At 45.1% G+C, this 22,561-nt stretch overlaps 1 protein-coding gene across 1 annotated transcript in view; it reads right to left on the reverse strand.

The window, feature by feature from the left end:
- Positions 1-22,561, reverse strand: part of CACNA1D (calcium voltage-gated channel subunit alpha1 D) — a 444,991-nt gene that overhangs the window by 133,394 nt on the left and 289,036 nt on the right. The window contains exons 18-21 of the mRNA XM_059716031.1: positions 22,124-22,193; positions 14,813-14,957; positions 12,264-12,393; positions 1,707-1,766 (exon numbers count right to left, since the gene is read on the reverse strand). Coding sequence (XP_059572014.1) covers positions 1,707-1,766; positions 12,264-12,393; positions 14,813-14,957; positions 22,124-22,193 — 405 coding nt within the window. The remainder of the gene's footprint in view (positions 1-1,706; positions 1,767-12,263; positions 12,394-14,812; positions 14,958-22,123; positions 22,194-22,561) is intronic.

The raw sequence follows: 22,561 nt of genomic DNA on the forward strand, positions 1-22,561 counted from the left end.
ATGTCATATTGGGTGCATCTACACGAGATGCTTTACTGTATAGCAGACTAATTTGCTACATAGTAAACTGCCACTGTTTACATGTGCACAGCAATTAGGGGCAGTAGGCTAATTTACTGTGCTGCTGGGTAGTCCCATCAGATACAAGTGGTATCTGGCAGCACAGTAAATTACTGCGCTTAAACACATATGTAGACAGTGATGTCACGATTAGTTTACTACGGCTCAAATTGAGTTGGAGTATATTCAGTCACATTAATTGCACGTGTAGACACACCCATTTTATTTACCTACTACTACTCTCTAGAGCACAGTTTGTTTTCCTAAGTACTTCTGGACTGAACTGCAAATACGGCTTGCTGGAGACCTAAGATTCTGTCCAGGAAACACAAAAATACTCCTCCGCTTAGGGTCCAGTTGTCCACAAAAAAAAATAAAACAAAATAAACCAACCCTGTGGAGCCAGCACATACTTCCTTATTATATTCAGCCCAAATAGGTAGGCATTTACTAACATAAAAATAATTTACTGTATAATACGCAGCTTATCTTGTAAACAGCCCAAATACTACTTGATCTAGTATTAATCAGGTTGCACTGTGAAAAGAACACACACACATATGAATAAGGCTGAGAAAAGAGTTTTTGTTAAGCTTAATAATCAACCTGAAACGCAAAGTTCATGTACAGATTCTTACTGCGCCAGCATTTGTTGAGGGTTACCCAATAAGTGGCCAATGTACAATGCATGAGGTTTTCAAGTAGCATCGAAGGGTATTAAATGTATATAACAATGATAAAGTATTTTATATATTCTTAATTATTTTTTCATTTTCCTTTGTCTCTAATGAGACCAGATAAATTTAGATCCCTAGTTACCGTGCTGCTTTGCCAGAGTGTGCCTCATGCATCTAAATGTCAAATAGCACCTGTGGATTTCCTTAATAATCAGTAAGGAAACTGTACATTAAAATGCCTACTCTGAACTCATGCACGGGTAATACATTTAAGCAAAAGTATGTATGCCTTTCTATGTATTTAAATGTATGCCCAAGATCAGATAAATTCAAAGTAGCTTAGTATATAAATAAATTAAAGAGATCTTGCAAATTCTGTTGCAGAATTAGAAAAGAAAATAGTTTTCTATTATTTTAGCTCTATGAATGTATAGTTCAGCAAGAGAACTATATCTACGAATATATAATTCAGCAAGAGAAATGAGAAATTACACGTTCCCTCTTTAAAAGATTATCTTTTTGAAAATGCTAGAAGAGGGAAGCTCATGCTCAGAAAATCATTTTTCCCTTTTCTGGCAAACTGTAAATATAAAAGAGGGTAAAAAAATGAATGACATATTGATATGATGATAAAAATTATCTTCTATGTGCATCCAATAGTTAAAAATAACAAAACAAAAGTATGCAAAATTGCCAAAGAAAAATATATTTTAAAAAAGTTTAGCTTTGATAATTTAGAGAAAAGGCGGAAAACACTTCAAGTGCCTTTTCTTGGTAGGTGACACACAAGGAAAATCCTTTTATACAAACTTCCTTTATAAACCTGTTACCTTCAAAACGATCTCAAATGTAAACATACTAGTGAAGACATAATCTGCATACCCTAGGATCTGGAAGGTAAACAAAAAGTTACAAATATTATTGCTAAAGCTGTTTTTGAGCTAACAAGGATCAATAACAATTAATTACCTTTAACAGGATTTCAACAGTAAAGATGGCTGTGAAAGCATAGTCAAAGTAACCAAGTATCTGCAAGGTATAATACGTGCCACAAGTAAGAAATCCATCTACAAATAAATATTTACAATTTAGATCACATGCATACAAATACCTAGTTTAACCTAAGAATGCAGCTGGGAAATTGAGATAAATCCATTTAAACTTTCAACTGCTGTGCAGCTATTTTTGTTTATTTTTAGGTTTACTAGTTTAAGCTTATTAAAAGCCATTTAATTTAGAACTCAGATTTCTACTGTTATAAATGACAGGACCAAATATACAGTATTTTCAATTTTTTTCAACAAATCATTCTCCTCCTACTTTTGTAGGTATTGTCTTCTGTCTCTAATACCATATAGAGAATCTTTCCAAAAGGGAAGCAGCTTATTAATACGCTACTTCTTCATCTCAGTATTGTATCTAAAAATCAGATTTCAGAGCACATTGTTATGCTTATTACACCATACCACAAATGTGCATATATATTTTGCTGGCAAGGCAGGCTAAGCTATGACCTGAGGGTCATACAGAAAAATTAAATATGCAAATCACCACAAATCTACTCATGCATTCTCTTTTTCTTCTGGCTTTTGGAAGACATAGTGGGTGCCTCTACATGAGATACTTTACTACGCAGTTGCGTAGTTTAATATGCAGTAAGCATATGCATCTACATGTGCACGTGCTTACTGTGCAGTAAACTTTGCTAATCACAAGTAAATTTGCTACCTGCAAATTTACTTGCGATTACTTACTGCGCAGTAGCACTTGTGTAAATCTGCTCCCAGTCAACCAGCCACCAAGGGGCAGAAGATTGTTTCCTACCCCCGGGAGCTGCCTGCTGCCAGGTTGGGCTCCACCACTGGAGCCTGGCCAGGGACTGTGTCCCCATACCTTGGCAGCAGGGAGCTCTAAACTGCCTGCTCCAAGATTGCAATAGGGAGCAGGGGCTGGGAGATTCTCACCTCCCAGCCCCAACTTCACCATCACGATCAGGGGAGCTTGGAGATCCTTATCTCTCAGTGCCAGCTCCATGACCATAGAGCCAGCACTGGGAAATTCTTATCTCCCAGCGCCAGCTCCAAGGTCACAGGGCTCAGGCTGGGAGATTCTTATCTCCCAGCACCTGCTCTGCCACTGCAGGGCCAGCACCGGGAGATCCTTATCTCCAGTGCCAGCTTCATGACCATGGGGCCAGCACTGGGAGACCCGTGTCTCCCCAGCCAAGCTCTGCAATTGTGGGGCTCAGGCCAGGAGAGCCTTATCTCCCAGTGCCAGATCCATAACAGTGGGGCCAGAGCTAGAAGATCCTTATCTCCCAGCCTGAGCTCTGTGGTCGTGGGGTCCGAGCTGAGAGATCTTTATTTCCCAGCACCAGCTCTGTGGTCATGGAGCTCAGGCTGGGACATACTTATCTCCCAGCACCAACTCTGTGACTATGGGGCCAGCACTGGGAGATTCTTATCTCCCAGTGTCAGCCCCGTGGTTGGTTAGCTGGCGCTGGAAGCTCTGTGCTGGCGGGGGCTGGGGAGCCTGTTCCCTGCCCAGCTCTATGATCATGAAGCTGGGTGGGAAACAGGCTGGGGAGCCTCTTTCCTGCTCATTTCCATGATCGCAGAGCTGGGTGGGGAACAGACTGGGGAACAGGGCTGAATAGGCAATCGCAAAGAGGGGTCTGGGAACTGTCCCATTCAGGGCAGGTTCTAGCCTCATGCCCCGATCAGGGGATCAAGGCACAAGGCTTGAAAACAGCTGCAGGGTGGGGTAGGTCCCAGCTCCCTGCCCCAATCCACTGGTGGGGCTTCTAGTTGTCCCACTGGTGGATCGGCATATACATGTGCACCCCTATTAGGCTGGAGTGATCTAATTTAATCCACAGCAGGATAGTACTTGCCCCAGCTAGCTGGGGCACAAGGATGTTTCAGTGCAGGGGCTGCCTGCTGGCTAGCTGGGACATGCCCCTCCCCTTCAGCATTTTCCAAGTCACCTGCCCCCAATCAGGGAGCCAGAGTCAGAAGCTCATAATAATTCATGAAGAAAAAAACAGTAAGATCAAAGACGGTGAGCAGTCTTTAAAAAGACCTTGGGTATATCCTGGCTTCAGTAGTGTCAATGGGAACTTTGCCATATATCTCAACAAAACCATGATTTCACCCCTTCAAGGCAACAGTACACTTATCTTTAGCACCCACTGGGCACATCTACATGAGACATTTACTACATAGTCGACTAATAAGCTGCATAGTAAACGTCTCGGCATCTACATGTGCACCCCTATTAGGCTGGAGTGATCTAATTTACTCCACAGCAGGATAGTACTTACCCGAGCTAGTGGGGGCGCAAGGATGTTTCAGTGCAGGGGCTGCCTGCTGGCTAGCTCCACAATAAAGTATACCCTTGTGCCCCAGTCAGCCCTTTTGCAGCACAATGAGCTTAGTGGGGAGCAGCCCTGGACTGGCAGGCTGACCCCTGATCATCTGATGTGGCTCAACGTGCTGTGGTCCCAGGTGCACACGCAAACAGCAATAAACTCCAGAGTCTATTGCTCTTGAATTTATTGCTTCACATTAACCGCAAGTGTAGACATGCCCTCTGAGGACTAACATGAAATGCAGCACTAAATTTAATTTTAAGGGAATTATCCTACTATCCACTTGTTCATTTGGCCATATGGTGCTGGTGATACAACAGCTAATGGAATGGTAGAGAAAATTATATGATGGACAATGGGGAAAAGGACTCCATGTTAAATTATACAGAGAATTATGTATTTTTCATGTTCAGTCAAGGGCCAGATACTTCTGATCCATGTGGTGGCTGAAAACCCCCCCATATATTGCAGACCCTAAAGACTGAAAAGGAACCCATTCTGAATTCGCATGGCCGTCAGCTTGAATTGAATTTCTCAGCACATTCACAATCTCTGATTGAGTTCCATCAGAAATTCAACAATCACCATCCCTCCATCCGACTTTCTTTAAAATACTCCGACACCAACATCTTTTTAGACACAATGATCAGTATCCAAAAAGGTAAAATACAGACCACAGTATACAAGAAACCCACAGACCAACATACATACCTGCACAGAACCAGCAATCACCCTAAACACACCAAAAAAGCTGTAATATACAGCCAGGCCCTCAGATACCACCGTATTTGTACTCAAGAGAACACCCGGAATTGCCACCTCACCAACCTTAAAACGGCTTTCACCCAGCAAGGACACTCCTCCAGAGAGATAGATCGCACATTTGAAAGAGCCACCCAGATACCACGTGAAGAACTGCTGCAGTACAGAAGAAAACCCCCCACAAATCGCACACTGCTGGTTATGACATATCACCCCTCCCTTGAACCTGTACGGAAAATCCTCAAAAAATTGCAACCCACACTAGAAAGAGACCCTATTCTTAAAAAGATCTTCCCAGAGTCACCCATCCTAGCCTTCAAACAAGCACCGAACCTCGCCAACCTCATCACCAGAAGCAAACTTCCTTAAGCCCAGAACACACCAAAAGGATCCAGACCGTGCCATGACAAGAAATGCAAAACCTGCCAACATATCTCCACCACCCCCACTATTACTACACCCCACAACAGAGTCATCAGCATCCCTGCATCTTACAGCTGCACCTCCAGAAATGTAATATAGCTCATCCAATGCACCAAATGCCCTGATGGAAAATACGTAGGAGAGACCAAACAACAACTACGCACCAGAATGAACGCACACCGGAAATCCATCAAAGACAGAAATACCCAATTACTAGTGGGGGCACATTTCTCACAGGAGGGCCACTCTCTCTCCAATCTCTCAGTCCTGATCCTCAAGGGAAACTTACACAACACTTCCCAGAGACGAGCCTATGAGCTCCATTTCATCAACCTGCTGGATACTAGAGATCAGGGACTAAACATAGACATTGGATTTTTGATACATTATAATCTGCCTGGCAACTGACTCCCCAGCCCAGCCCCTGGCTTCTTTCCTTCTCACTGCATCCAGGAAGAGCACACACCAACTGCAGGGGTTTAGGTTGTAGCTGTGTTGGTCTAAGGACATAGGCAGACAAGGTTCCTTGGGTGACTTTGATATCTTTTATTAGACCAACCCAAATAGTTGGAGAAAAGTTAAGTTATTAAGCAAGCTTTCGGGTTCAAAAACCCTTTGTCAGGCTAAGGAAGTTTCAGCAGTTGGTGTGTGCTCTTCCTGGATGGATTCCATGCAGGAAGAGCACACACCAACTGCTGACACTTCCTTAGCCTGATGAAGGGTTTTTGAACCTGAAAGCTTGCTTAATAAATATTCTCCAACTATTTGGGTTGGTCTAATAAAAGATATCAAATTCACCCAAGAAACCTTGTCTGCCTATGTCCTTAGACCAACACGGCTACAACCTAAACCTCAGCACATTCAGAACATTCAGTGGTCCAAGCAAAAGCCCTGGGCACCTTCACTTACCGTCATGAACAAATAGGCTCCTTTATTTGCTGAGATCAGACACTACTAAGAGACATGATCATGTTGTGACAGGGGGCCTTGCTGGGGCTAGATCTCGAGTTAGCCCACACACCTACCTAGGGCATTCTGCCCTGACTCATCTGCCATGACTTGAATGTTACCATGATATATTAAGCGGGAGGCTGCCTATTCATAGCCCTGATGCTAGGGGGTGCTACCCATGGCCCCGTAACTTCCCTACACCGTGGCCCATGCCTCACAGATGGCATCCAGATTGGTATTGCTCCCCAGTCTGAGGCTGGGACAAACTCAGTCCTTTGTCGGTCTCTTCCATACACACTCACACACACTGCCCCCCTCTCACAGGGGCCTCTTGCATTCAGCCCCACTCTCACAGAAGCCTTTAACATACCGCCCATTACTGGGCCACTGTCAACTGCCCTTGCTCTCCTTGAGAAACCCCTTTGGGCCTTCAGGCTTGACTACTCTCTCTCTGACACTACCACGCAGCAACTTTGGATCCCATGAGTTCGCCTACTCTGCGTGGCGTCACCCTGTGCCAATGCTGGGCTGCTTCTGCTCCAACCCACGAGGCAATTGGTTTCACACACGCACACTTGGGGTTGGCCCATGTACTGCTTCAAGCTGCCCATGCAGCTGTACTCGGTACACCCCTGGTGCAGTCCTTCAAGCTGTCCTCTGCAGCCCTACTCTGAACCCCACTAGCACAGTCCTTCAGGTACCCCAGTTGCACCCTACTGTGCACGGGCCCTCAAACTATGCACAATGAACTACCCCTCTGGGATCTCACACCCCTGCTGGGCTCAGGTGCCTCGTTATTAGCACACCTGGCCCACACTGCTCCTACTGCTCTCATCACTACCCACCAGATGGTGGGGGCCAGGGTTAAGGTGCCCCTACCCGCCTTCCACCAACTGGCCTGGAATTTCTTGGGGGTGTCCCATGATGAACAGCCGCCCTAGGCCACCCATCCCTGGCAGGGTGCAGTTTCAGGTCATGCCCAGTACCAGGAGCCTCCAACCATCCCCTTAGCTCCTGCCCTTACTGCCAAGATCTTCTAGCTCAACCAACTGATGTTACTGCCTTGGCAGCTGACAGGAAACTGCCACCTCTGCCTGTCTTGCCAAAGTTTGAAAATGGCTGCCTTAATCAAGCACCTGCCAGCTGCCTGCCTCCAGCCCTTAAAGTGGCAGACACCCAAAGGTGTACCACTACGCGTGTGCATTAGGTTTGTTTATTACATGCTCCTGCCACATACTCAAATTAAAGCTGGATAGAAACCAGCTATAAAGTTATTTTACATTTTCAAGCACTTACTTTGTAGTGGTTGGCTTTTTATAGCTAGATGGATATTTTTAGGGCATGATAATTACTTTGCACGTGGAGCCGATTTAAATGTATTGTGCAATTAACCAGTTAATTGAATAATATATGAAACATGTGGCGGGGCCACAAAGACACTTGTGGAGTGGTGCACAGTGCATTTCTGCAGCAAGGTCAAAGAGCACTCTTACTCCCACCTGCTTGTCAGTGCCTTCACAAGCACCCCCACTCAGGTGTTACATCTGCCTCTGTCTACAAAATACAGTATTTTACCCTTCAGACATATTTTCCTTCTGGTATTCTGGTTTTCTGGGTTAAGATTTTCTTTTTTACCATGGGGACTAGAAAACCCTTTCCTTAGAAAGGAAAGCTGAGATTCTAACACAGGGGTGGGCAATTATTTTGTTTGGAGAGCCATTTAAGTGAGTCTTGGTGTCCTCTTGAGGGTCACATCTCTCTCTCTCTCTCTCTCCCCCCGCCCCCCCCAGAGCTGTAGCACGCCCCATTCCCCATCCTTTCTCTCCTTCTCTGTCTCTGCCCTCCCTCCCCAGAGCTTTAGCATGCCCCCAATTCTCTCACTCTCTCTCCTCCCCTTTCCTGGAGTTGTAGCATGCCCTAACCCTCTCTCTCTCTCTCTCTCTCGCCCTCCCTGGAGAAATAGCATGCCCTGATCCTTATTTTCTCTCTCTCCCCACCTTCCCTCCCTCCCATCCTCCTCCACTCCCACCTGAAGCTGTTGCACACTCCAACCCCATCTCCAGCCCAGAACCTGCCGGCCCTATCTGCAGTTTATGCCAGCACTTACCCAGAACAGTAGAAGCAGCTATAGATGCAGCTGGCAGGTTCCCAGTGGGGATCGGGGTATCTGCCCCAGTCCACAGCTGACATCACTGTGTCAGCGTTGAACAGAAACAGTCCTGCCTGCCTGCCTAGTACTATGTGGCAACCAGATCCAATGAGCTGGCAAGCACCTGCCTGTGGGCCAGATACAATCAGTTGGAAGGTCAGACCCAGCTCGCAGACTGTGTTTTACCCACTGCTGTTTTAATGTATTCTCATGGCTTGAGGAGCTGGTGCTTTACTACCTCAGCTCCTGGGGTACATCTTTCTTATGCAGGACTGAAGAGGGTGCTGCATCCCCTAGAGATTAAACTATACACAGGAAAGAGTGGAATATAATGAAGGATGCCCAGTAACAACCCTCTCTCCCTACCAATTCATGACAGAATCTTACCTGGGTGCCTCTTTGCAATTATTTTACAAAATGACAATTTTAGACCTATATACAGTATATGACAGAGAAAGCAAGCTGAGGGACTTTTCTTCACATCACTACTAATCTCAGAGACGTACCAAAGCAAAAAGAGAGGGCTTAGTTTGTTGTCTGTGGGTAAACCAGCCAGCTTGCTCTCCTGCCATGCCTTGTTGATAAATGGTTATGATGTCAAGTAGGCGGGAGGCTGCCCTTCGCGTGCCCAAATGACCATGGGTGATACGTACATGCACAATCTTTTGGGCCTCCTTGGTGACCCTCACCCAAACAGGACTGAGCGATTGCTCAATTACAGGCCTCCTTTGCCCCTGGCCCCTCACCAGACCCCCACTCTCTCAGGTCACAACTCCACCCCTTACACTAGGGCCTGGGCTCTTCCACCCCTTAGGACTTAGCCACTTCTCCCTGAGTTTAACTGGCCCACAACTCCAGCCTGCAACTCTCAGGGCCTGGGGTCTTACATCCCCTTGGGCTCAGGTGCTGCTCATTCAGTGTGCCTGGCCCCCACTGCAGAGTCCAACATTCCATAGGACTCAGGTGCAGCTACTCTGCACCCACCCAAAGTAACCCACCCAAAGGTGGGGGCAGGGGTTTAGGTGCCCCAACCCGCCTTACACTGGGGAGGTTCTTGGTCCTGGTATTTGCATGGCCTCGCTCCGCCACAGGCAGGACCAGCAGGCCTTCCTATCCCAGCTGAATCCAGTTTTAGGTCATGCCCAGGACCAATGAGGCATGCCCAGGATCAATGAGGCCTCCTCCTCCCCCATAGCCTCACCGTTACCTCCAAGCTGTTCCTGGAGCCAAAGCTCAGCAGGGTGATGTTTCCTCCCTGCTGGCTGATCCCACACTGCTCTGCTCTTATAACAGAGCTATCCAAAATGGCTGCTCTCCAAAATGGCCACTCTCATCAACTACCTGGCAGCTCCGTGCTCCAGCCCTTAAAGTGACAGACTCCCCAAAAGGGTGTTCTATCACAAAAATATATTCAACCTAACCACTTTAGACAATGTTAAACATGTAAGATAAATATAGCAAAAGTCATGTTAACTCTAAATCTTCCTTCTTGTTATTCTTTATTCTTCCCTGTATATACGCATGTAAATCTTACAGCAAGACTTCACTTTGGTTTATCTAAAAAAAGACTTTTCTAATGCATTTGAGTTATATGATCCTTCACCAAGTTAGGTATTCTGAATTCTTTAGGAGGATGGAATAGTCTCCATGTTATAGGGAAGGTTTATTGGATGCAAATAAGCATATTTTTGTAAATATGCTTTAAAATTAGACATCATGATCCTGCCACAAATGGAAGGAAAGTTGTTGTTTTACAGATACAAATTTCTTGTTCCCATGAACTCTTTATAAAAACCAGATATATACCTGAGTTTATACAGTAGAACAGTAGTTTGAAACAAAAATGGAGTAAGTTGAATTCATTAGTCATAAAAATACTTAAATTTCGATGTGTTTTCTGTAGATGTGCTGAAAACAGTGAAAGTGAAGTTACTTTTCTCATTATATATGCTGTAAAGGAATGTTATTACCTGTAAGTTTAGCAAATCAAGAGGAACTTTCTCTGCACTTAGTTATCTTGTAGGTCTATATTCTTGCACATTAAAGGAACTGGAACGTTCGTTTTCCAAAACTATTATATTATATTATTTGGTGCTAGGTGGCAAAAGTGATGGGGAGAAGGGGCTAGGATTTTTTTTAAGTTACATTCTTTTTTCCATGACAGCAAGAAAAACTCTTTATAGCGAAAAGAGGTCAGAGGGTTTTCTCTTCTAAAAGAAATATCCCAAATAAACTCATAATGGAATTCCTAAACTAGTAGTCAGAAAAAAGATTCTGACAGTCAGCATGTTGCCACTTGCCTTGGCAGATATACATCACCATGGGCCAGATTCTGAAAAGTTAGTAGGATAGGCAGATACATCGAAGTTCTCAGGAATTGTTTGTCACTTCGAGAAAATGTAAAGCTTTTAGAAAATTATGGTATTCAGCATTCTCGTTCTTGCTATGTGCTAGAGCTTGCTGATTTAAGATTATGGAACAGAAAATAAAATTTATCTTAAGAGATCTAGATGTGTGAATCAAAAAATGCTCTCTTATTTCATCAGCACGCATTAATGAGCTCTAAATATTTTGAATCCTATAAGCCAGGAGTTTTTAAAACCATGGTGAAACCATAGGCAGAAGGAGAAAATATTATTTGGGGGGGCTGACTGCACGCACATGTGCACCCCCACCCCTCACCCAGCAGGTAAGTTTGTGGGGAAAGGGCTGGGGGGAGAGGGAAGGGCTGTGTGAAGGTGAAATAGGATTTAGCCCATGTCTATCAGCTTGTCAGGGGGGGAAACCCCCTTGAAGAGAGGTTCAAAGAAATAAAGTGTTTTAACCTGACAACTGAGAATCAGTTGCAAAATCCAGACTGTATTATTTAACTATATTATTTTACTGATGTACATTTATCTTCAGACACAGAAGTGATGGCACGTCCAAATATCTTAGGATTCGACTTAAAGATAATTCCTGCATTTATGAAAGAAACAAGCAAAGTATAGGCAAAACAAGATTTCAATTCACAAATGATTTGCCTTAGTGGGTGTGTCCGCACGTTCAGTAATGCACTGTAGTTACTCTGCATTAAATTTAGTACTTGGATAACCAAGTATTAAATCAATGTACAGAAACTGGTACTACTGTGCAGTAGTGCTGGTGCACGGGTTTTTACAGATGCAAACTGTGCAGTAGCCTAATACTACTGTGCAGTAGCGTATAAGCATGGGTTTTGCTCAGCACACTACTGCGCAGTGTTATTAGGCTACTGTACAGTTAGCATCTCATGCAGACACACCCACAGTACAGCAGTCAACTATTCAAACTTTTATATGTTTTACCTAGTGCTTTCCTCTCTCATTGTCAGGGAGCATAATTTTATATATTTCTAAGCTGAAAAAGTGATTAAAGTCAGAGTCACGTGAATTCTGCTTTTCATTATTTAAACCTTAGTTGTTTGATTTTTTTTTTTATTTACATGGGGCTTGAGCCTGCCTCCCCACTCATATAACTGAATTAACAAAAGCTCCTCACACAAGAAAGGACCAGACCTCTACTGATAAACATTGATAAAGGATTAATTTCATTTTGATTAAAATTTTGCTGCATGTTCTATGTTTTGATATTCTAAAAAGTCTTCACTGTGTAATGTAGTTTATGTTAAAAGTAAAATATCCTTTGTAAAATTGTAAAACACTTATATCTATGTTTAGAGAGCAAAAGAAACAAATATATATAATATAAATATATACCACATAGTGATAATGAGCTACAGTTGAAAGTCTGCACTACAAACAAGTGTATTCTAGCCATATTGATAATTTAAGAGTAAACAAGAAGGCATATTATTATGCAAACTTATCTACAGTTTCAATTGTCCGCTTACATTATTTCTAAAAGAATGACTACGAATTGGGTCTTCTGCTGCTAAAGAAATGCTGCTCAGCATGATGAAGACAAGGATGAGATTGGTAAAAATATGGTGGTTGATAAGCCTATGGCACCCCACTCGAATTCTGAAAAAGAGACACAAAAATACATCAGGTGTAAATGAAATATGGGAGGTAAGGTCAACATACATCAGATTCCTCTGAGAAGAACTGAGGTAATCCAAAACTAGACTTAGATTATGCTCTCAGTTAAGGCCAAAGTAAATGACGAGGAACTGCTTTGATTTAAACCAATGCAAATGAGTTCAGAATCTGGACTACAGACTTTGGGTGCCTATACACATGTGGGGGCGTTGCTCTGACGCGCTGTAATTACAGTTCAGCAAAGCAGACTTGATTAATCAAACCTGCTGGCATGTGCTAATTAGTGCACTCTAGTTGCCTCCACATCTCATGTATTCAGCATCCCTGCACTTCAAAATGACAGTGGGGGCACTTTAATTAAAGCTTGTGGAATACAAGCCAGTCTGAACATATGCGATACTGAATACACATTACTCTGTAGGCATTTTAATTAGATCGGTTCTCAGAGCAGTTCTAATTAAAGCATTCCCTCCCACCCCCAGAGCACATATAAAGACACCCTTAAAGACTGGGATTTTCAAGGGAATCCAAGGAAATTAACCTGCCAACTCTCTTTGATTTTTAATAGGATGCAAGTGCCTAATTCAGTGGTTCTCAACCTTTGGAAATACAAAGTGCCCTTCTTTAGATTCAAGCAGTCCTCAGAAAATGTCAGCTTTTAGTTTTCACTTGGGTTTTTTTTTGATTAAGGAAAAATCATAGAGCAATTCTTCTGTTGCAAAGAACTCAGAAAGACCACAACTGATCCAAATGTTTCAGACACCATGGATTTCTATTTGATATCTATGGCTGCATCAACACAAGCACAGCTATTTGTTTCCTCAGGAAGAAGAAGGGAACATGGTGCCACACACTATCTGGGATGTGGCAGGTTACCTCAGGTAGGGTAGGAGAGGCTGGAGCCAGAAACAGTGCTGGCCCCAGAAGTCTTGCCTGGGTCCCTGGGAACCTTGTGGGGCTGCAGCCATGGCACTCCTGCAGCTGGAAGCCTGACCAGCGGCTGGAGCATGGCTCTGGCAGGCTGGGCTCTGGTTTTGGGAGGTGCATACAGCAACCACATGTGTTGCCCTGTATTTTTTCCATGTGGGTGTTTTTAACCCCAGGAATCTCCTGGGGGCAGCATGGGTAACACCTGAATGTGTGGTATGTGGCACTGCAGACAGGTCAGTGACGCCACATACCGCATGGCTGTGCTCATCTGGAGGCAGCCTCTAAGTTTATTTTGTGAACTGTAGGTGTTTGCATGCCTACCAGTGCTAATATTGAATGATACCCTGCAACACTCTTACAAGCATCTCACAGCATCCCAACTGGTATCCTGATTGAGAATCACTGGACTAAGTCCTCTAGGTTCTTTTAAAAATCCCAGTATTTCATCCTAATGTGCCCATGTGCAGAGGGCCATGCTAAGGAAGTGAAGTGCGACATTTAGGACTTAGCAATTTTAGGCCCAGAGTCTAATTCAGCTCTTGTATTCCCAAATTGCCTTGATGGGAGCTTGATTGGGTTCAGTGTCTCAGTTATACATTCAGGGGTGTCTCTATGCAAGTCAAAGCTGAGTAGAGACAGCCAAGAAAGCTCTACATAAATTAGATCTTGAAAAGCAGTATAACCACAACAGTGCAGTGCTTCACCCAGACGAATTACCCTGGCTGAGATGACAGCCTCCAAATGGTCACTGCTTCCACTGACTAATGAAATAGATTTCTTCACTACTGCACAGGGCTGGAACTATCGCTAGAATTGAAAAATTCCATTTTCCAATTCCCTAAAATCATCCAGCTTTCATTGTTTTTATTTCTCATTTCTTTTATTTCTCTTTGCCTTTTACCGTCAGGTTGAACACTGAATATTGCCACCATTCAAAGCGTACTTTATTCTTTCTCCTTATCCTTTATCCTTTTTTCCTTCTCTTTCAGTATTATTCCACCAATAGGTCAAAGTAATGCTTTTTGTGTCATCTATATCATCTGAATTGTGAGTTCTCTATGGGTCAGGTCTTCAGTTGGCATAAAGCAACCCAGTTCTTTGTTGCTTCCCACAGGAATTTTGTTAGTTAATCCATAACATAATACAAATATCTTACACTGAAATAATTCTCATTTTACCCTCATGCCTAATATTAAAAGATAAGTATTATACTGAAGACACACCTCACATTAAGTCATGTTATTCAGAAACTGAATGATCAGCTTGTAGGACACCCCCCCCCCCCCCAAATATTGACTTTAATGAAGGTTTTGCAGAAGGGTGTATTTAAGCAAATTAATTAAATTAATTAATTAGGGTCTGATTCTTCTCCTAATTAAGTCAATGGGATCCCTGCTCATTACTTCCATGAGAGTGGTCTGATTCCCCAGAGATGAAACCCCAAGGCGCTATTTATGAAGGTGATATTTACGGATTGGTGCTGCTGAATATGAAAAAGGCACTCCCTTCAGGAATTGGTGTTATCTTCTCTTTCATATTCAGTTCAGATATTCTTCGGGGCCGTGGGCCAGCTGGTACTTCCGGTTCTTCTTCCTCCTCTTCCTCCTCTTCACCTACTTTAAATTAAACAGTTTTTTTACTATAAAAAAACAAAGTTTTTGTTCATGACAGTATAAAGTTATTGCTTGCATTAGCATATACATACACACAATAGAAGGTCTTAAAATCTATTAAGCAATATACAGACATTTCTATGATTATGCTAGACAATTGCTTTAAATTAATTACAGTCAAGCCACTCTGTTAAGAGATTTTTAAAGACAGCCATTTATATATCTCGATTATCTCCAACTGAAAGTCAGTGAAGAGATTCAAAGTTCTTGTCACATCTTCTTATAGCAAAGCATTCACGTTGCAACCCCTGTCAGGTAATACCTAGTAACACCTGACAATTCTGCTAACACTCCAGACTAAGATTTTGACCCTACAAATTGACCAACTATAACAATTCATAATGTCTTGTGACTGAAGTAGACACGAGCCCTTCTTAGGGCCCGTATTGACAGTACTGTCCACAAACCTTGAAGGGGTTTCAACATCAAAAAAGAACTGGCTGTGAATCTATGTAAGAAAAACCAGTGTGATGTCTTGGGCTTACAAGAGATGCACTGAGGGCCTCATAATAACTGTCCTTCAATATGTGAAATAACTATGGTGACTGAAAGACTACACAAGCAATTTGGAAGTAACATATTTGTTAAAACTGGAATGGTTATAATTTCTACAGTAAAGGCTTAAGAAAATAACAGTGAAATCCTGACCGCCAAACTCAACAGAATCACAATCACTTCAGTCTACAAACTACCTCACACGAGTTTCACCTTTACAAATACATCAGGGATCACTCAAAATAAACACCAGTTGATCATTGGTGACTTTAACAGCCATAGCAAGCAATGGGGCTACAAAGAGACCAATAAAGATAGCAAAGCAGTAGAAGCTTAGTTAGATGCCTACCAGATAAGTTTGTTCCATGACCAAACTCCTAAATCATTCAACAGCGGCCGCTTGAAACAAGAATACAACTCAGACCTTGTACTCACCAACAACACCATTGCTGGGCTAAGTAATAAAGCTAAGACCCTAACCCACATTCTTAGCAATTGACTAGTTCAGATCAAGGCTTCAGTAATGCCCACCCTGCCTATAGCAGTGCCATTCTGCCAATGTTTCAACCTTAAAAAGACAAACTGGAAAGGCTTTTCAGAATACCTTGATGCCATAGTCAAACCCATCAAAACATTGCCTGAGAAAACTGACTAATTCATAAAAGTTGTGCAGAAATCTGCAAGAAAGAACATGCATGGGGCTGCTACTTCAGTTACAACCCTGGCCTCACTCCACAACCACTGGCCTGTATGAAGCCTACAGTTGTTTTTGTAAACACTACTGCTAGAGGCAAGGAACTCATGTTATCCATCACAGAAGAATTCAGGAAATCTTTGCAGACAGATTGAGTCAACTGATATGACGCATAATAGTAAAAACACATGGGCAACAATACATAAACTAAATGTCAAACCACAAAAAGTAGATCAACATCATAATGTTACTGCTAATCAAATTGCTCGCCAGATGCTTCTCAATGGAAAAAGCCCCCAAACCAAAACCAAACAAAAAAACCCTCAGAGTAGGAAGGTGTGAGTACCCCAAAGACCTGGGTTTTACAAGCCCCTTCTTAATGACAGAGCTGAATGCTGGTATTAACGCACTGAAGACTAGGAAAGCAGCCAGCCTTGACAACATACTTACCGAACAAATCAAGCAATTTGGCCCATGCACTTCTGAATGGCTTCTCTACCTATACAACTTGTGTACAGTCAGTCAAAAAATTCCAAAGATATGGCGACAGGCTAGGCAGTGCCACTTCTGAAGTCAGGAAAAGATCCATCTGACCCAAAGAGCTTCAGACCTATCTCTCTGCTATGCTACACATACAAATTATATGAATGACTGATACTGAACCAGCTTGCCCCATACGTGGGTAAAGACCTAATCCTCGAAAACAGTGGCTTTCACCCTGGAAAATCAACAATGAGGCCAGTTGTTCAATATAACTCATTGTGCTGAAGATGGTTTTGAAAGAGGCCAAATCACTGGAGCTATGTTTGTTGACCTAATAGCTGCCTATGATACAGTTAACCACCAATTACTCCTCCACAAGACCCTGGAAATGACAAAAAATGTACACCTGACAGAGGTCATACGAACCCTGCTCAAAAACAGATGCTGTTTTGTCAAACTGGATGAGAAGCAAAGCATACGGAGGTGACAGATTAATGGCCTTCCCCAAGGAAGCATACTTGCACCACTGTTATATAACATCTATATGAATGACCAACCATTTGATTTGGAAACAAAATGTTTCATCTATGTAAACGATATGTGCATAATAGCCCAAAGTACTGGCTTCGACCATGTTGAAAAATCCCTAATCGAGGCACTTATGGCTTAACCTCATGCTACACTGAAAACTAACCTGGTGAAAACACATGTGCCTTCCATCAGAAAAACCACAAGGCCAACCACCAGCTCAACATTACATGGTCTGGGATCCCACATTCCCACTGTCCAAATCCAATTTACCTTGGAGTCACTCTCAATTGAACCCTCTCCTGCAAAGAGCACATCGTGAAGACAAAAGCAAACCTGAGCATTTGGAACAACATTGTATATAAGTTCACCAGCTCGAAATGGAGAGCTAGCCCCTCAACCATCCAAACCACTGCTCTGGCTCTAAGCTTCTCCTCTGCAGAGTGTGCATGCCCTGTATGGGAAAGATCCATACACGCTAAGCACCTTGACCCGATTCTGAATGATAGCTGCTGATGTATATCAGGATGCCTGAAGTCTATCAGCCTAAAGCGTGTACCTGCTGGCTGGCATCGCTCCACATGACATCAGAAGAGCAGTGGCCAGCAGCATAGAATGATCAAGACAACCTGAAGATGAGAGACACCCACTATACAACCATCTCACAGCACACAAATGCCTGAAGTCACACAGGAGCTTCCTCACCAGCACCCAATCTCTTGATGCCACACCCAAGGAGACACAACTATAGATGTGGGGCCGCTTAACAAATTTTGTTGAGCTGTCAAGGGCTGCTTGGGTAGTCCAACCCCTTGACAGCTGTCCCACCCCCTGGCCACGATATTGGGAATGGGAGTCCCACCCCTAACCCTGACTCTTGCCACTGGAAATCCCTCCCCTTGCCCCCGGAAATACTCCTTTTGGAGGGAAGAGTTGCTATCTTGGAACCAGAAAAAAACTAAATCATACACTAAAAGTCAAACACCTACTATAACGTATTTTATTACACAAAATATTTGTCATAATTTGTGTTGTGTATATAGAGGGGATTGCATAAAAATTCAAAAATAAAGTCTTACTCTTGTATATTGTGTGGGGTGGGTGGGTGTGTATGGTGGGGTGTGGGCTTGGCTGTGTGTATGATGGGGTGTGGGGGATTTGTGTATATGGTTGGGTGTGGGAGTGTATGGTAGGGTGTGTTGGGGAGCTGTGAGGGGGTGTGGCTGTTTGTGGGGGGCACAGGGTATGTTGGCGACTGTGTATATGTGGGGGGTGGGCTGTGGGGGCAGGGTGTCAGTGTGTGAGGTTTGTGAGGTGTAAGGGAGGGTGGGGAGTGTGGGGGCACCCACACACTCCCCCACATGGTGTGCAGCCACCCCCCCTGCAACCAACAGCAGCAGCATGCGGGGGTACTCAGTATGTTTGTGCCCTGTGCAGGTGTTGGCACCTGCCTGGCTCCAGATAGGGCAAGGAGTGCAGCCTTCCTGGCCCACCTCTATCGCAGAGGCTCCACAAGGCACATGAGCAGCTCCCCCACTTGTGCAGCACTGGGGGAAGCCCTGTGCTGGAGCCAGCTGCCTTCCCTGTCCCCTGCTGCCCGCATGAATGTGGGAATTGCTCACGTGCTGCGCGGAGCCCCCACAATAGAGGTGAGCTAGGCAGGCTGCACTCCTCACCCCCATGTGCAGTGCTGTCCAGAGCCATGCACCACCAGGTGCCACCACCACCATGGGGAATGAGCACTCTGAGCACCCCCGCCTGCTGCTGCTGAGAGCAGGGCCTGCATGCCATGTGGGGAAGTGTGTGGAAGGTCCCCACATCCACCCACCTCGTTCACACCCACACCTTGCCTACCTGAGCTCCATGCTGCTGCTGCCCCCCTGGGTACGGGCTCCACACTGCCACCAGCCCCACACTCCCTGCCCCAGCCAGCCTGCAGCTCCCCCCTCCACTTCCCCACCTGCCTGCAGGAGTGAGTGGGATGCTGAGGAAGCCAAACAGATCCCCCCACAGGGTGGCTGCAGCAGCAAAAGCAGCAGCAGCAGCAGCCCCACCCAAAAGCTGCATGAAATTGCCTAGCAGGCTGGATCCAGCCCGTGGACCATATTTTGCCTGCCACTGAACTATTATACCTTCGGTCAACCACCTATGACTGCAGCACAGAGCCTCGGACTATGCAACACCTGCCTGGATGCTCTCTCCTTGAAAGCACATGTACAATGAAAGACCTTGCAAAGCACAACAAGCAAGCACAAGCATGTATAACAAAATGGTCAAATGTGGTGTAGAGATACAAGAAGAAGTCACATCTTCCAGTTTAGGCTCGATCTCAATATCATTAGTTGGTTACCTCTCCTCCTTAATCTCCTGCTTTCCTGTGGGCTAAATCTAATCGTGTGTACAAAGCCCAAGTAAACTGGTTCTGCCCAGTAGTAGAATGAACATTACTACTTCAATATTCCTTGCTAGCTATCATTTTAAGGAAGTTCCAGATTCTCTCCCCAACCAGATAAGTATTATAATATTGGATGACAACAGTAAGATTACTTACATATACTTACACAAGGGGAGCATCTATATGAAGTGCTTTACTGTGCAGTAGGGCTAACTGATATCTTCATCTACACGTGCAGATGCTTACTGCACAGTAATTGGCTTTAATCACAAGTAAATCTGCTACCTGCAAATGCAAGTAGCAAATTTACTCATGATTAGTAACTGCACAGTAATGCACGTGTAGACCCCTGACTGGGAGCAAATGTACTCCCTGTCAGACAGGCCGAAGGGAGCAGCAGGGAGCAGGAGATTCATTCCTGCCCCTGGGAGCAGCCTGCTGCCAGGGCACAGAGACAATGTCTCCCTGCCCAAGCAGTAGGGAGCTCCCAGCCCCTGGAAGATCCTTATCTCCCAGCCCCTGCTCCCCAATTGCAGAGTGGAGAATGGGAGGTCCTTGTTGGTGGGGGCTGAGGAGCCTGTTCCCTGCCCAGCTCCATGATCGTGGAGCTGGGAAGTGAACAAGCTCTCCAGTCCCCGCCCTGCAATGGTGGGGTGAGGGCTGGGAACTGGGTCCCATCCCCATGCCCTGCTTCAGGGATCGAGGTGTGAAGCTTGGAAAGAACTGCAGGGGTGGGGCAGGCCCCAGCACCATGACCCATCTGCCAGTGGAGCAGCTGGCAGCAAGCCCCTGGCTGGGCAAGAAAACCCAACCAGGGCATGCAGCTGGAACCTTCCCCTCCCCTGCAGCTCTTTCCAAGTCTCCTGCCCCTGACTGGAGAGCCGGGGCCAGGAGCTCCCTGCTGCTGGGGCAGGGGGACACTGGCAGCATCCCTCCCCCTGGGGGCAGGGAGCAATGTCTCAGCTCCTACCAAGAGACAGCTGTCTTTTGGCCCAGTGCTCACTGCCAACCCCTGGGTTAGCACCTAGGAGGAGCCTAGAGCTTCCATAGCTGCTGCAGGGTGCCTGTACAGGGCTAGCAGGGTTGGGAGTAGATTGCTGCCATGAGCAGCAAATAGGGTCCCAAGACCCTGCACATGTAGATGCCTGCCTGGGAGCATTTACTCATGAATAGTTTATTTGCGAGTAAACTCCACCCAGATCAAATACACCTGTAGACACACCCTACACATACTACACAGCCTATATATACTATCCAAATGATACTATATGTACTATGCACATGAAGACACACCCTCCTGTCACAGAACACTAAAATGTGCCTGCTCCTTTAAGGGCAGAAGCATCCTAGCCAGGGAACCCTACAGGCTAGGCAGAGCTCCACAGCTGTAGGTTGCCTAAACAACACTAATGGGTTAATTAGCTGGCACCTGCAGATGACCAGATGACTGAAAGGAGACAGGGCCCTTGTAACGTATAAGCTCAGGGCTGGGGCTAACAGAGATCATTCTCTCTGGAGACTGCTAAGGGAAGAAGGCCCTGCCTAAAAGAGATACCTAGAGCCATTTGGTTGCCTGTTTTGCTGCCTCCAAAATGGTCAGGGCAAGGAGCCACATTGTCCTAGGGGTGGAAATTTGCCTTCCTAAAGGGGCAAAGCACGATTTTCATTATTTTGGTTACATTATAGCCCGGGGGCTTATGTTTGTCTTGTTGCTGTACCGGAGATTTGAGATGAAGCTGTAAGGGAAGGTTTGGAGGCCTCATTAGTGCCCAGATGGGCATAGCAGGGACAAGGGCTGAAGGGCCTGGCACCAGAGGGGTGCAGCAGGGACAAGGGCCGGAGGGCCCAGTGCCAGACAGGTGCAACAGGGACAAGGGCTGGAGGGCCCAGTGACAGAAACATATCAACTGGAGCTAGTCCCTTGGAGCCAGATCCGACACAGTGGACCTAGGCTAGAAGGACTAGCCAGATTAAAGGGTTGGAGGACAAGTAGCCCGAGGCCCCAGTACAGGGAACAACATCTGTGTAACACCTCGAGGCATGGGGCATGGTAAAGGGCAGGTTTAGAGCCAAACAATCAGTCCATAAGGCTTGAGGTGCCCCAAGAGGCACAGTACTCATGAGAGGTCTGGCTGAGGGCTCAAGAACCAATGAGTTCTGGTGAGGTTCAGCAGACCAGAGCCACACGAAGGCCCAAGGGTAGCCTCCCAATTTATTTTACCAACAAGACATGGCAGGTGAAACAAGAGGGTGCCCTCAGGGCATTGTTGGCATGGCCACAGAGCCTCCAGGGGCATCAGAGCCACTCCTGGGGACGCTGTCCCATGACATCCATATATACTATCCAAATGGACTACAGAAAAAGCTCTAACATTGCATTCCATTGGCTAATTTAACCAACTGTGTCAGAAGGTACAAACTTTATTGATTTTAAAGAAACTGCATCAGCATAGAGCAATGGTATATTTGATATATTTCAACAAACAGATGTAAACATGTCTCTTTCCTGCATACCTGGTACATCACAAGGTGGATAAGGATCTTTATCTTCATCTTCTCCTTCTCCATATTCGGCAATTGTTACCTATGATAATGGAAGAGACATAGGGGCTAAGTACAGACAGTCAAAAAGCCAGAGGCTGAATCAATTCAGTCTTTGCAGGTTAGTCTAAACTGCAGAGATTAAACTGAGAAACAACTGGAAACACATTTATTTTTGATTCAGGAAATGCAGCCACATGCCTGCAGTAGCTTAGGCCAGAGGCCAGGGGGCACCAGAGCATGCCTCTCTGGCATGTAGCCAGCATGGGCAGTGTGTTTGCTTCCTGTTCCTGCTGCCCCCGAGGTCTCTGGCATTTGCAGTCTGGACTCACACCAGCAGGACTCTCCAGGTTTGCTCATCACTTCCTCTTCCTGCTTCCAGGTGCCTCTGGGACTCCAGTTTAACCCACC

The sequence above is a fragment of the Alligator mississippiensis genome, chromosome 12, assembly GCF_030867095.1.
Source record: "Alligator mississippiensis isolate rAllMis1 chromosome 12, rAllMis1, whole genome shotgun sequence".
In the NCBI taxonomy this organism is placed as follows: Eukaryota; Metazoa; Chordata; order Crocodylia; family Alligatoridae; genus Alligator; species Alligator mississippiensis.